Raw genomic sequence first — 15,090 nt, 5'->3', positions numbered from 1 at the left:
GGGGAAACCCTGGCCTGGAGGAGTCGGGGCGCTGCGGGGCAGGGGCTCGTGGCCAGTCCAGTGGAAGCCCCGGTCACAGGGCTCGAGTTCAGCGCCTTCTGCGCGTGAGTCTTCCCCACGTGAGGTCAGCAGGTCCTGAGAGCGGCTTGCAAGCCCCGCGTTTACCGCGCCTGGTAAGGTCCCTGTGCTGCGTTTATCTCCGTGGATTTCCGGGGCCGTCAGGATGGTCCCAAGGGCTCCCCGCCCGAACCGGAGTCGGGCTCCTCTGAGCCTTCGTCTCCAGCAGGCCCCGACGATGGGCTCCGTCTTGGGCTGCTCCGTCCGGTGTTAGCGAGAATCCTGCCGAGTCCGTTTAGGAACTAGCTTTGCTATCTGATCACCTTTACTGTCCGATCAGGTCACTCATCTCACCCTCCGTCTCTCTGCTTTCAGCAAGTGTCCTGGTGAGCCTCTAGGGAGAATCGCCCCTCGCCTTGACGACTCAGGAATTTTTCATCCACTGGCCCTCACTCTGCTCCTTGTCAATCAGCCACCCCCCTTACCCTCGTATTCAGAGTTGACCCCAGTATCTCTCCCCTCCCGCAGAACCCCTTGCAGTAGTCCTGAATAAAGTATGCCTTACTGTTTGAACTAGTGTCAAAATGATTTTTTTAAATTTTTTTCTTTAACAAGGAAATAAAAACAATAGCTGAGATATGTGTATACCAGGAATATAGTTTTATATGGAAAATACAGCTTCCAGGAAATTGAGGCTAAAAGGAAAACTGGATAAGTAGGTCTAAAGGCAAAGGAAGAGCTTGGCCACTGGTGAGAAGTCAGGCTTTGTCTGACCTCTGAACTTCCAAGAGGCAGGTGATGGCTTGTGACTTCCTAGGAGCTCCACTGTGTGGCCCCTTTTGTCCCAAGTCCCTCTCCTTAACTCCCCCAAATCTTAGGTCAGCCACTCTTTTGATGGACACTGAGCCTTTGCAAATGGCAGGTGTATATTCAGTCTGAGGTCACCAAGTATAAAATCCATAGGCTTTGTTCTCTTGATCATATTATATTTGATCTGTATTTTCTCTCAGGTTCATGCATACAAAGGTATGACTTCCCTGTCATGTACAAGACCCTGAGGTGGGGCTTGATCCAGTGCCCAGAGACCTCCTCACCAGGGACTCTTTCAAAACTTCAGTTAAAGACCACCAGGAGCATACCTGTGGTTAGACAATTATGTAGCAGTGAGGAGGAACAACATCATGGGAAACCATGAGATGTCTGAAGAGGAGTTAGAAAGAAGCTATTATAGGATTTGAGCATTGGATGATTTGGGGTAAAATCTCAAGTTATGGACAGTTTGCTCTAGGTTAGATGCTGTCAGAAAGTAAGGCACTGTGATGATTATTTTGTGGATGGCACTGCATTCTGGTTTTGTGTGTGCTTAGCATTATGAAGTGTCCTTGTTTTTGTTGGAACTATCATGGTCTCAGAGTAATCTCTCTTTTTTAAAGATTTACTTACTAGAGAGTGCAAGTAGAGGGAGGGGTGGGGGGAGAGGGAGAGAGAGAATCTCAAGCAGACTCCCCAGTGAGCGCAGAGCCCAACATGGGTCTCAGTCTCACAACCCTGAGATCATGACCTGAGCCATGTGTCTGATGCTCAACGGACTGAGCCACCCAGGCACCCCATTTTTAAAATTTTTTAAAAAGATTATTTATTTACCTATTAGAGAGAGAGACAGAAATAGGACAGAGATAGCAAGAGAGAGCAGGAGTGGGGAGGAGAGGGAGAAGCAGGCTCCCCGCTGAGCAGAGAGCCCAGTGCAGGGCTCAATCCCAGGACCTGGGGATCATGACCTGAGCTGAAGGCAGACACTTTAACTGACTAAGCCACCCAGGCGCCCCTATTTTTTTTTTTTTTTTAAGATTTAGGTCTCAGAATACTCTTGTCTGAAGTTAGTATTTTGTGAAATTGTTATGTCTCATAGAAGAAAAAATGGCCTGGCTGTGAGTGTCAGACCAATTTGTAGTAACATTGAAGCCTAACTATGAAGCAAATGGTGGCAGAATTGAAGGGAGAAATACAGTCCTACAATAATAGTTGAGGACTTCAACGCTCCACTTACAATAAGCCTTAAGACTTAAAAAAAAAAAATGCTGACAAGTCCAGCTTGACAAAGAAATGGTTTATTAAGGGGACTATGGACAAAAGCGTATCTTGGGCAGCTGCAAGATCAGTAGATCTCTGCAACCCCACAAATAGATGCACATCAATGTAGTCTTTCACAAAGGAGCAATGGAGCAAAGGAGCAAAGGTAGTCTTTTCAACAAATGGTGCTAGAACAAGTAGACATCCACACACCAAAAAAGAACATAGACAAAGAACTTACTGCTTTCACAAAAGTAAATCAAAGAACTAAATGTAATGCAAAACCATAAAACTCTCAAAAGATAACATACGATAAAACCTAGAGGATCTTGGGTATGACAATGACTTTTTATGATACCAAAGGCCTCTCATTAAATAATCAGTCAGATGGATTTTATTAAAATTAAAACTTATGCTTTTGCAAAAGACAATGTTAAGAGAACGAAAAAACACGCCACACGCTGGGAGAAAATACATGCTAGACACATCTGTTCAAGGATTGTTATACAAAAGACAACTTTTGAAACTCAACAATAAGAAAACTTGATTTTTAAAAATGGGCTAAAGACCTTAACGGACACCTCACCAAAGAAAATACACAGATGGCAAATACACACATGACAAGATGCTTCACATCATATGTCAGCAGGGAAGTGCGAATTAAAACCACAATGAGATACGACTACACATGTATTAGAATGACTAAAATCCAGAACGCTGACAAAAAACAAATGCTGACAACAATGTGGAGCAAAGAAACTCTCATTATTGCTGATAGGAATGCAAGATGGTATAACCACTTTGGAATACAGTTTGATAGTTTCTCACAAAACTAAATATACTCGATATATGATGCAGCATTTGCACTCGTTAGTATTTACCTAAAGGAGGTGAAAACTTAGGCCCACACAAAAACCTGCACATGGATATTTATGGCAGCTTTATTTGTAATTGTCAAAACTTGTTAGCAGTCAACATGTCCTTTGGTAGATGAATGGGTAAGTAAACTGATACATCTAGGCAATGGAGTATTTATTTAATTCTAAAAAGAAATGAGCTTTCAAGAATTGAAAAATTTGGAGGAAACTTAAGTGCATATTACTAAGTGAAAGAAGCCAAAGTCTACATACTATAGGATTCCAACTATATGACATTCTGGAAAAGGCAAAACTATGAAGGCAGGAAAAAGATAAATGGTTTTTAGGGTTTGAGGTGGAGGAAGGGATGAATGGTCAGAGAACAGAGGGTTTTCACAGAGGGAACCATAATGATGGATACTTGTCATTATATATTTGTCCAAACTCTAGACTGTATAACACAAAGAGTGAACCATAATGTAAACTGTGGACTTTGGGGGTGTATGATATGTCAATGTAGGGTTATCAGTTGTAGCAAATGTACAACTCCAGCAGAGGATATTAATAATAGGGAGAGGGGCGCCTGGGTGGCACAGCGGTTAAGCGTCTACCTTCGGCTCAGGGCGTGATCCCGGCGTTATGGGATCGAGCCCCACATCAGGCTCCTCCGCTATGAGCCTGCTTCTTCCTCTCCCACTCCCCCTGCTTGTGTTCCCACTCTCGCATCTGTCTCTCTCTCTGTCAAATAAATAAAATCTTTTAAAAAAAAATAATAGGGAAAGGCTATTCATGGAAGGAAGCTCAGAGTATACAGGCAATCTCTCTACCTTCTCAATTTTGCTGTGAAGTTTAAACTTTTCTTAAAAAAAATAAATTCTTTTTTTTAAAGATTGTATTCATTTAATTGACAGAGAGAGAGAGAGAGCACCCGCGCGCTCCAGTACGAGTGCACACAGCAGGGGGAGGGGCAGGCTCCCCGCTGAGCAGAGAGCACAATGTGGGACTCAATCCCAGGACCCTGAGATCATGCCCTGAGCTGAAGGCAGATGCTCAACCAACTGAGCCACACAGGCGCCCCTAAAAATATTACATTCTTCAAAAAAATTCCTTTCTTGTCCTTTTAATATCCATAGGCTCAGTAGTGATGTTCTCTCATTTCTGATATTAATAATTTTGTCCTCTTTTTTTCTTAGTTACCCTGGCAAGGAGCTTATCAATTCTATTGATATTTTCAAAGAAATAGCTTTTGGTTTTATTGATTATTAATATCCTGTTTTTAGTTTCATTTATTTCTGCTTTAACGTTATTTCTTTTCTGGTTGCATTAGTTTTATCTTGTTCTTTCTCTAATTTCCTAAGGTGGAAGTTTAGATTATTGATTTTACTTTTTTCCCCCCTTCTAATCAACACCTTCAATACCGTATATTCCCTTTAAGTACTACTTTTGCTGAACCTCAAAAATTCTTATAAATGATATTTTCATCATTTAAAATATTTTTAAAAATTCTCTTGAAACGTATTTTTTGATGCATGTGTTATTTAGAACTGTGTTCTCAGTCTTCAGATATTTTGGGATTTTCCAGCTCCTTTTCTGTTCCTGATTTTTAGTTTAATTTCATTATTGTCTGAGAACATGCTTTGTATAGTTTGTACTCCTTGGGATTTGTTAAGATGTGTTTAATGACCCCTAATGTGGTCTATCTTGGTGAGTGTTTCATGTGAGCTTGAGAGTAATGTGTATCATGTTGTGGATGAATAATTTTTATAAATGTCAACTAGATCCAGTGGATTGATGGTGCTGTTCCGTTCAAATATATCACTATTGATTTTCTGCCTGCCGGATTTGTCAACTGCAACTGCTGATAGAGGAGTATTGAAGTCTCCAATTATAATAGTGGATTTGACTAATTCTCCTTGCAGTTTTTGACTGACATATTTTAGCTCTTTGTTCTTAGGCTCATACACATTAAAGATTGTTATGTCATCTTGAATAATTGACCCTTTTATTATTATGTATTTTATATCATTATGTAATGCCCTTTTTATCACTGATAATTTTCCTTCTTTTGACGTGAGACTTGTCTCAAATATAACACTTTAAAACATTTTATTTATGAGAGAGAGAGAGCATGAGCAAGACAGCACAAGCAGGGGGAGTGGCAGAGGGCGTGGTGGAGGGAAAGGTGGAAGCTGACTCCCTACTGCGCAGGGACCCGGACAGGGGCTGGATCCCAGAACTCTGGGATCATAACCTGAGCCGAAGACAGATACTTAACTGACGAGCCCACCCAGGCACCCCTCAAATATAGCAGTTTAACTTTTTTTGGTTAGTGTTACTTAGCATGCTATAGCGTTCTCCATTAATTTTAATCTATTTGTGCCTTTTTTTAGTAACTGTTTGAGTTTGAATCCGTCCCCCAGCTTTACTGAGATCTCATTGACATATAACACTGTGTAAGTTTAAGATACACAACGTGATGATTTGGTGCACATATATATTATAAAACTATTACAAAAATAAGGTTAGTTAACACATCAATTATCTCACATAATTACAATTTTTATTGAGATATAATGGACATATTACATTAGTTTCAGGTGTACATTATTTGCTATATGTATATATTGCAAAGTGATCACCATTATAAGTCTAGTTAACATCTATCACCACACAGCTATATATATATTTTTTACAGTGAGTATTTTGAAGCTCTACTCTTAGCAACTTTCAAATATGCAATACTGTATTATTAATTATAGTCACCATGCCATGCATTACATCCCCAAGACTTATTTCTTTCATAAGTGGAAGTTTGCACCTTTTGAAGACCCTCACTCAGCACTCCCCTTATCCCCCACCTTTGGCAACAACCGATCTGTATTCTCTGTATCTATGAATTCAGTATTTTTTTTCCATTTTTTTAGATTCCACATATATGGGAGAACATACAATATTTGTCTTTTTCTGACTTATTTGACTTAGCATAATACCCTCAAGGTCCATCCATGTTGTTGCAAATGGCAGAATTTCCTTCTTTTTTGTGGCAAAACATGCCACTGTATGTATGTACTTCATTTCTTTATCCATTCATGCACTGATGAACACTTACTTAGGTTGTTTACGTTTCGGCTCTTTGAATAATGCCGCAATGAACACAGGGGGCCAGATATGTCTTCCACCTACGCATTTCAGCTTACTGTTTTGTTTTCTCTATTGTTTTTCAATTTCATTGTTTCTGCTCTTTATTATTTCCTTCCTTCTTACTATAGATTTATTGCTCTTCCTTTTTTAGTTTATTGAGGTGGGAGTGTAGCTAATTGATTTGAGAATTTTCTTCTTTTGTAATGTAAACATTTACAATTTTCTCTGGTACAGAATTTCCTCTCACCGCTGCCTTAGCTACAGCCTACGAATTTTGATACGTTGTGTTTTCATTTTCATTGCTTTCAACGTATTTTAAAAATCTTGCGCCTGGGTGGCACAGCGGTTGGGCGTCTGCCTTCGGCTCAGGGCGTGATCCTGGCGTTATGGCATCGAGCCCCACATCAGGCTCCTCTGCTGGGAGCCTGCTTCTTCCTCTCCCACTCCCCCTGCTTGTGTTCCCCCTCTCCCTGGCTGTCTCTATCTCTGATGAATAAATAAATAAAATCTTAAAAAAAAAAGTTTAAAGAAAAAATCTTGAGACTCCCCCCTTTGGCTCATGGATCACTTAGAACTGTGCTGTTTAATTTTTAAGTGTTAACTTCCCGCCGTCTTTCTTTTCCTGATTTCTACTTTGATTCTACTGGGTCCAGAGAACATAGCCTGTGTGATTTCAGTCCTTACATTTGGTAAGTTTTACGACCCAGGTTATGATATATCTCGGTACGTGCCCCGTGGGTGTTTGAATAGAATGCGTACCTCGCTGTCTCGGGGCGAAGTGTTCTGTAGTTGCTGATCGGCTCAGTGGTGGTGCTGAGTACACACGGGCACGCAGACAGGCCCTAGGGGCCTTGCGGTGAAGGACTCTGGTTGTTTCCTGGCTTACTCCGGGAGTAGTGCCTCCGCTTGCCACCTCTCCCCGGGACAACTCTGAGGGGCACAGTCTTTGCGTCACTTCAACATGGCCGCCCGCAGGCCTGTGTGGCTAATGGGCGCCGCCATGTTGGCGCCGAGTCAGCCATTGGGGGGAGGGCCGATTTTAGCAGAGAGCCCTGTTGAGTCCGGGAGACCTACCGCCGAGCAGCCTCCACTGAACATGCGCACATGCAGGCGGCGGCGTAAACAATCCCGTAGCGACTAAGAGCCAGTGAGAGAAGTCGGCCAGATTTAGTCACCGCCTGAGGTAAATGGCCACTGTCTTGAGAGAGCGGGGGTGAGGGGCAGGTGAGTGCGGCGATGGGAGCATCCGTAGCCGAGCCGTGAAAAGTCTCTGATGTCTGGGATTAGCGTCGGGTCAGTGAGGGGGCGGGCAGTGAATGGAATAATGGGAGTCGGTGGGGTCTCTGACAGTGGATGGTCGGGGGAGGGACGGGGTCTGTGGGGTCTGTGACGGTGGATGGTCGGTGGACGGACGGGGTCTGTGGGGTCTCTGACGGTGGATGGGCGGTGGAGGGACGGGGTCTGTGGGGTCTCTGACGGTGGATGGGCGGTGGAGGGACGGGGTCTGTGGGGTCTCTGACGGTGGACGGTCGGTGGAGGGACGGGGTCTGTGGGGTCTCTGATGGTGGATGGGCGGGGGGACGGACGGGGTCTGTGGAGTCAGTATGGTGGATAACTGTGGAGACTGAATAATGAGAGATCTGAGGGGTGAGCGATGTTAGAAATTAATTGATATCCTCTCTCTTTTAGGCTTTTTGGCTTGTTCCTATTTATGATTTATTCATGCTATATTTTGCTTGAGATTTAAAAAAAAATATGCCATCAGGTTGCATATAAGTCTTCATTTACCTTATTTTGATTTTTTACTTATCCAGGTTAGTAGCTAGGTTGCTATTCATAATCTATATTTTCTTTCTCTTTTTTATTATCAGGTATTTCAAATTTTATTTTATGGACCAATTTAAAGTACTAGTTGTGTTTATAATCTCTACTCTTTTTTTTTTTCTTTTTAACGATTTATTTGTTTGTTTTTGAAAGAGAGAGCTTGGCAGAGGGAAAGGGAAAGAATCTCAAGCTGACTCCTCATAGAAAGGCTGAGTCCCAGGACTTGAGATCATGACCCTGGCAGAAATGAGTTCCACATTCAACTGACAGCCCCCAAGGCACCCCATCTCTACTCTTTTTATATTAATTTTATCTCCCTTTTTTAAAAGATACTTCCTCTTTTTTTTTCTCTTTTTGATGTAAATTGTCATTCTTTCCCTTATTTTCTCAGTTTTATACTGTACCTTTAAGGGTATAAAATTTCCTTTAAATACATCTTTATTTATGAAATGTATATTTTTTATATTATTTTTTAAAGATTTATTTGTTTTAGAGAGAGAAAGCATCAGCAGGGAGAGGGGCAGAGGAAGAGAGAGAGAGAAAGAAGCAGATTTTCTGCTGAGCATGGGGCTCCATCCCACAACCCTGAGATCATGGCCAGAACCAAAATCAAGAGTCAGAGGCTTAACTAACTGAGTCACCCAGAGAACTGGAACTTGAAACCCACCTCCTGATTGGAGGTTGAGTCAATTACCAATGGTCAATTATTTAATTAATCATCTGTATGTAATGAAGCCTCCATAAAACTCCAAAAGGATGGAGTTTGGAGAGCTTCTGGATTGAACACATAAAGATTCTGGGAGAGTGGAGTACCCCTTCCCATGTACCTTGCCCTATGCATCTCTTCCATCTGGTTGTTCCTGAGGTATATTCTTTTATAATAAATTGTTAATCCAGTAAGTCAAATGTTATCCTGAATTCTGTGAGCTGCTCTAGCAAATTAATGGAATCCAAGCTGGGGTTCCTGGGAATCTCTGATTTACAGCCAATTGATAAGGAACAAGTAACAATCTGGACTTATGATTGGCATCTGAAGCTGGAGTGGGGGCACTCTTGTGGGACTGAGCCCTCAAACTGTGTGATCTAATGCTAACTCCGAGTTGATGATGTCAGAATTGAGTTACATTGTAGGACACTCAGCTGGTGTTGCGGAATTGCTTAGTGTGGGGATCCTTTTCCCTCCCTGCTTCCAACACATACACACACATTTGGTGATCAGAGGTATTGAGAATAGAGGAAAAACACATGGAAGGAATTTTTCTTTTACAGGGCATGGGATTGATTGCTGGAGAGCCAGGGCCACTGTGGTAGAGTTGTTGGAGGCTCTCTGATCAGGGACTGCAGAATGAGTGATTTGGGGTCTGTGGGCAGCAGGATATGGGAACCAGTGATTCTGAGGTGTGAATAATGGCCCCAGGGGGAGGTCAGTGTGCAGCAGCTGACAGTGGAGCAGATTGAGGAGTGGGAGTGAGGAACTAGGTGATGACTTGAGTGGGCTGTAATGTCAGATGACCTCTGGTACAGTAATTGCATTCTACATGGATTATTGATATTGCAATAATAGCAATAGCTAATATTTAATGAGTGTTTATATGCCACACATGGGCTGGGTGCTTTTCAAGTATTATAAGTTTGTTAATCTAAAAAGTATGAAGATGGGGGGGCGCCTGGGTGGCGCAGTCGTTAAGTGTCTGCCTTCGGCTCAGGGCGTGATCCCGGCGTTCCGGGATCGAGTCCCACATCGGGCTCCTCCGCTGGGAGCCTGCTTCTTCCTCTCCCACTCCCCTGCTGTGTTCCCTCTCTCTCTGGCTATCTCTCTGTCAAATAAAATCTTAAAAAAAAGTATGAAGATGGGGAAACTGAGACTGAAGTGAGCTCTCCAGATTGTTCACAGCTAGAAGATAAAATAGCTGGGATTCAAAAATATACTGATTTGGCTCTGTACTTCTTACTGTTGCCCTGTGCCACCTGTTCCACACTGTAGGAAGCTCTTGGGAGGAAAGCTGAGTGGCTGTCACCATGTGGCAGGATCCCTCTGTGTTTCCCTCTCTGCAGGATCCCTCTGTGTTTCCACAGAGCCTTAATGTCAGAGCACTTAGTGAGCCTTCAGAATCTCTTTTTCAGAGTCCAGCCCACCTTGGCCCAATATTGCTGGTAGTCTTCAGCCGTTCACCCATCCTTGGGCTCCTAGGAAGAAGATTTGAGTTCTAAGATGCCCAGAGGTGAGGCCCAGTGTGAACATGACAGCCAAGGAGAACTTGCCCACAGGATCCAGCTCACATCCTGCCTCTTCGGGAATGTGACAGCTCCTGTGAAGGGGGAGGGGAGCCTCAGAAGCCGGACTGTTTTTAGAACTGGGCTTGCTAAAACAAAACATGATCCTTTTGCAACATGAACAGTTTATGGCTGATGCCATATACTCCAAATCTGTTTGTTGTAGTGGGAGAGATTTTTTTTAGAAGTCATTGTTTGTTTATTTTTTGAGAGAGAGCATACACACATGGGTGGCTGGGCTTGATCTCACGACCCTGGGATCATGACCTTAGCCAAAATGAAGAGTGGGATGCTTAACCAACTGAGCCACCTAGGCTCGCTGAGATTTTTTTAAGTTTTATTATAGAAAAATTTTAAATGACACAATTTTAAATGTACAGTAGAGAAAATAATATAATGAACCCCAAATGCCCATTATCACCCAGTCTCAGTAATTATCAACTATTTGCCAGTGTTGTTTCACCTATTTCTTCCCACTTACTTTGTTTTGACTATATTTTGAATATATCCCGCTTACTTTGTTTTGAATATATTTTTTTTTAATTTTATTTATTTATTTGAGAGAGAGAGGGAGAGAATGAGCAGTGGGGAGGGGCGGGGAGGTGGTGGTGGAGGGAGAGAATCAGACTCCCTGCTGAGCAGGAATTCCCTACATGGGGCTCAATCTCAGGACCTTGAGATCATGACCTGAGCTGAAGACAGACATGTAACCAACTGAGCCACCCAGGACCCCCTTGACCATAATATTTTAAGAGAAATCTCAGATACCATGTCATTTCACCCACAAATACTTCAGCATATAGGTCCTGATGTGGACTTTTTTCTCACACCCACCTAGCCATTACCAATATAACAGAAGCTCCCCAATAGTAAGTAGTTCCCTCATCTGATAATCTGTAGTCAGGTTTCTCTGATATCTAAAACATGACTTCGTTAACTTTTTACTATAAAATTGTCTAAAGTAGGAAAGCTGAGCAAGTAATGTAATGAGCCCCTCCATATGCCCATTGGTCAGTGGGTGTCAGTGTGATTATTCTACAGTCACCAAGTCACGCCCAATCATTTGTCATCTACACCTTCCTTTTCCCATATTTTTTTCTCTTCTGCTGGATTATTTTGAAGTTGATCTCATACATTGTGTCATTTCGCCCATAAATATTTCAATATATAAACCTAAAAATAATATCTTAAATAAAAATAGCCTTAGTGCTATTAACATACCTTAAAAAATTGTAATATATTTAAAAATACCATTTCATGTAGATTGGATTGGTAGGTGGATTTAGAGGCTTGGTCAGATTCAAGTTCCTTTTTGTTATTTTGGGGCAAGACTACTTCCTAAGCGGTGGTGTGTACTTCCATCAGGAAACACACAATATCTGGCTATCTCTTTGTGATGTGAGTGGCTGTTGATTGTTTCATAGATCCACTGTTTCATTAGGGGTACAAGATGGACATTTTCACTTCTACCATTCTTTCATTTATTAGCTGGAATATTATAAAAAGAGGGAGAGAGAAACTCCTTCATGAAGTGTTTGTTTACCCTAGGGTACAGCTATATAGGAAAGACAGCAAAGATGCTTTCTTTACAAGTTTCACAAGCAGGGATTTCAATCTCTAACACTTTCCAAAGATCCTGGAAATATTCCCTATCTTGATCTGAATGACAGATGCACAGGTGTGGAAAGTAGGGGAAAATGCAAGATACCTAATATTTATGTATTTTATATACATTTTACACAGTTTGAAAATTAACAAAGAAGTGGGGTGCCTGGGTGGCTCAGTCTTAAGCGTCTGCCTTCACTTCAGGGCGTGATCCTTGAGTCCTGGGATCAAGCCCCACGTCAGGGTCCTCCGCTGGGAGCCTGCTTCTTCCTCTCCCACTCCCCCCACCTGTGTTCCCTCTCTCGTTGGCTGTCTCTCTCTGTTAAATGAATAAATAAAATCTTTTTTAGAAAAAAAGAAAATTAACAAAGAAGTAACTAAAATGTCTATGTTAGAAAAGTGTATTTAATAGGAATACTTCTTTTTTTATAATAATTTTTTATTATGTTCTGTTAGTCACCATACAGTACAACCCTAGTTTTTGATGTAAAGTTCCATGATTCATTACTTGCGTCTAACACCCAGGCACCATGCAATACGTGCCCTCCTTAATACCCATCACCGGCCTATCCCAATCCCCCACCCCCCTAATATAAAAGTTCAAAGCTAAAATAAATCTTAATGGTCTGTCATGAAAAAATATTGGGGAGGTCTAGGGCAAAAGGGGCACAATGACTAATGTGCAAGTCTTGATTAAAATATGTTTCCAAACACAACAGCAAAAGAAGGTGTTTCTGAGATATTGGGGTATTCTGAATATGAGCTGAATATTAAAATGATATAGAATTACTAGTAATTTTCTCAGGCATAATAATGATCTTTTAAGAGATTTATGTGAAGTATTTAGGCATGAAGTGTCATGACATCTGCAACTTTCAAATAATTCAGTACAAAATGTATACATACACATATGAACCTACTTGTGACTGTGTGTGTAGAAAGATTGAGCAAATATAGCAAAATACTAATTGTTGAAACTGGGTGGAGGGTATATATGTGTTTCTTGTACTAATCATTCAATTCTTCTTTCTGTTAGAAAACTGTCATTAAAAATTTTGGAAAGGGGTGCCTGGCTGTCTCAGTCAGTAGAACAGGAGACTCTGGTCTTGGGGTCCTGAGTTTGAGCCCCACGTTGGGCATAGAGATTACTTAAAAAAATTTTTTTAGGGGTGCCTGGGTGGCTCATTCAGTTAACCATCTAGCTCTTGATCTCAGCTCAGGTCTTGATCTCAGGGCTCTGAGTTCAAGCCCCGCGTTGGGCTCCACACTGGATGTGGCGCCTACTAAAAAAAAAAAATGGGAGAAAGAAAGAAAGATCGATTTTAAAAATAAAAAAATAAAAATATTAGAAAATAGTGACTCAAATCAGCTTTTTTTTTTAAAGATTTTATTTATTTATTTGACAGAGATAGAGACAGCCAGCGAGAGAGGGAACACAAGCAGGGGGAGTGGGAGAGGAAGAAGCAGGCTCATAGCAGAGGAGCCTGATGTGGGGCTCGATCCCATTACGCCAGGATCACGCCCTGAGCCGAAGGCAGACACTTAACCGCTGTTTCACCCAGGCGCCCCTCAAATCAGCTTTTAAGGTTTATTATTAACTAGAACCAAATCCACTTACCACATTGTAGCCAAGACAAAGTTTCCATTGAAGTTTCCCTTTTAAGAACTGTAAGGAAAGGAGAAAAGTGGAAAACCTTCAGGCTCTCTTTGGTCTTTCCTGTGAATGTTCTCACTGTTCGGGATGGGTTCGTCACAGAAGCTCAGAGCAAACTCATTATATTCTTTAGAAACAGTTACTTTGGTTTTTACTAGCAAGTAAGATGAATATAAAAATTACTTGTAGGGGCGCCTGGGTGGCACAGCGGTTGGGCATCTGCCTTCAGCTCAGGGCGTGATCCCAGCGTTATGGGATTGGGCCCCACATCAGGCTCCTCGGCTGTGAGCCTGCTTCTTCCTCTCCCACTCCCCCTGCTTGTGTTCCCTCTCTCGCTGGCTGTCTCTATCTCTGTCAAATAAATAAATAAAATCTTAAAAAAAAATGACTTGTAATTTTACCATCACCCAAATAATATATCTGTTAATGTGGTAGTATATTTCCTTCCAGATAATTTTCTTTTTGTGCATGAATGCACTCATAGACGTGTATATGCGTGTATGTGTGCATGTGTATGTACACACATATTGTTCAGTGAAAGTGGAATCATACTGTTTGGTACATGTTTTTATTTTTACTTGTCAGTTTAGCATATTTTTCTACTATGATTTAATTTTATATAACTTTATGTTCTCAGGATGGCCTGTAAATTATTTAAGCAGTCTACAATTACTGGGTATCAAGATGTTCTAGCCTTTTTATTTTGTTATTAGCCATGTTGTGGTAAAACTTCTGCATTTAAATTTTTGTGCAATACAGGATGATTTTTGATGATATCGGTCTAGAAATAAGTTTTTGGGTCAGGTGCAAGGATGCTAAATGATATATGTGTCCATGTGTGGGACTCTGGCACACTTCCTTCTCTCATCTGTCCTTCTGTCCATCTCACTTCTCAGATCTCAGCCTCTTTTGCAGAAGAGCCAGAAATGACTAAGTCCCTGGTGAGTTATTTGTTTTTGCTTTATTTATTTGTTGGTTTATTTTCTAGTGGATTTTAGGAAGCATTTAATAATCCATATAGTAAGATGGGCAAGTATAAATAAAATTAAAATCGGGGGGAAAAAAGGTGACTATTAACTCCAGGTCAAGCTTGGAATATAGATATATGTGACTTGTGTGGTTTTATATAGTTGTGAACTTTGTGAGATTGTCTCTGATCTTCCTGAAAGACCTAGCAATAATGGAAATGAGATACTGATTTATATTGTTGCTAAGTAATTTATTTCACCTGTAGTAAAGATATCCTGGTTCCTGATGTTTGAGAAAAATTTTGATGGCCCTTCAGATGGATGGAGACAGAACAGTGTCTTCAACAGCACTGTTAATAGAAGAGCACTGATAGGTTTTCTGTTGTTACAAAGCAGTGCTTCTCACACTTGCACGTGACTTAGGATTCTGATTTAATAGGGTTGGAATTCCTGCAGGATGTCATTGCTGCTTGTCCAAGAACTACTTTCTGAAGCAAAGTTTTGAGGTTTTATGATGAACAGGTATTTTGCCAGATGGTTTTTCTGCATCAGTTGACATGGTGATGGGATTTTACTTTCTTAGCCTATTACTATGATAGACTACAATTGATTGATTTTCTTTTCTTTCTTTCTTTCATAT

The 15,090-nt window shown here is 41.3% G+C and overlaps 1 protein-coding gene across 15 annotated transcripts in view; it reads left to right on the top strand.

Moving 5' to 3' along the window:
- The window catches only part of LOC100472638 (zinc finger protein 484), a 117,873-nt gene that overhangs the window by 175 nt on the left and 102,608 nt on the right, over window positions 1-15,090 (top strand). For 2 of the 15 annotated variants that reach the window (XM_019808402.2, XM_019808405.2), the window contains exons 1-2: window positions 47-173; window positions 14,379-14,423. The exons of 1 other annotated variant lie outside the window; for it this stretch is intronic. In XM_019808402.2, coding sequence (XP_019663961.1) covers window positions 14,409-14,423 — 15 coding nt within the window. In that variant the 5' untranslated portion in view covers window positions 47-173; window positions 14,379-14,408. Of the gene's footprint in view, window positions 1-46; window positions 174-432; window positions 631-6,601; window positions 7,350-14,378; window positions 14,424-15,090 lie in introns of those variants that run through there. 12 more of the 15 variants (XM_034647374.1, XM_034647373.1, XM_034647377.1 and 9 more) reach the window with 11 other exon arrangements.

This window comes from Ailuropoda melanoleuca, chromosome 17 (genome assembly GCF_002007445.2).
Source record: "Ailuropoda melanoleuca isolate Jingjing chromosome 17, ASM200744v2, whole genome shotgun sequence".
Taxonomy (NCBI): domain Eukaryota; kingdom Metazoa; phylum Chordata; class Mammalia; order Carnivora; family Ursidae; genus Ailuropoda; species Ailuropoda melanoleuca.
This window is presented reverse-complemented; position numbering and strand designations above follow the sequence as displayed.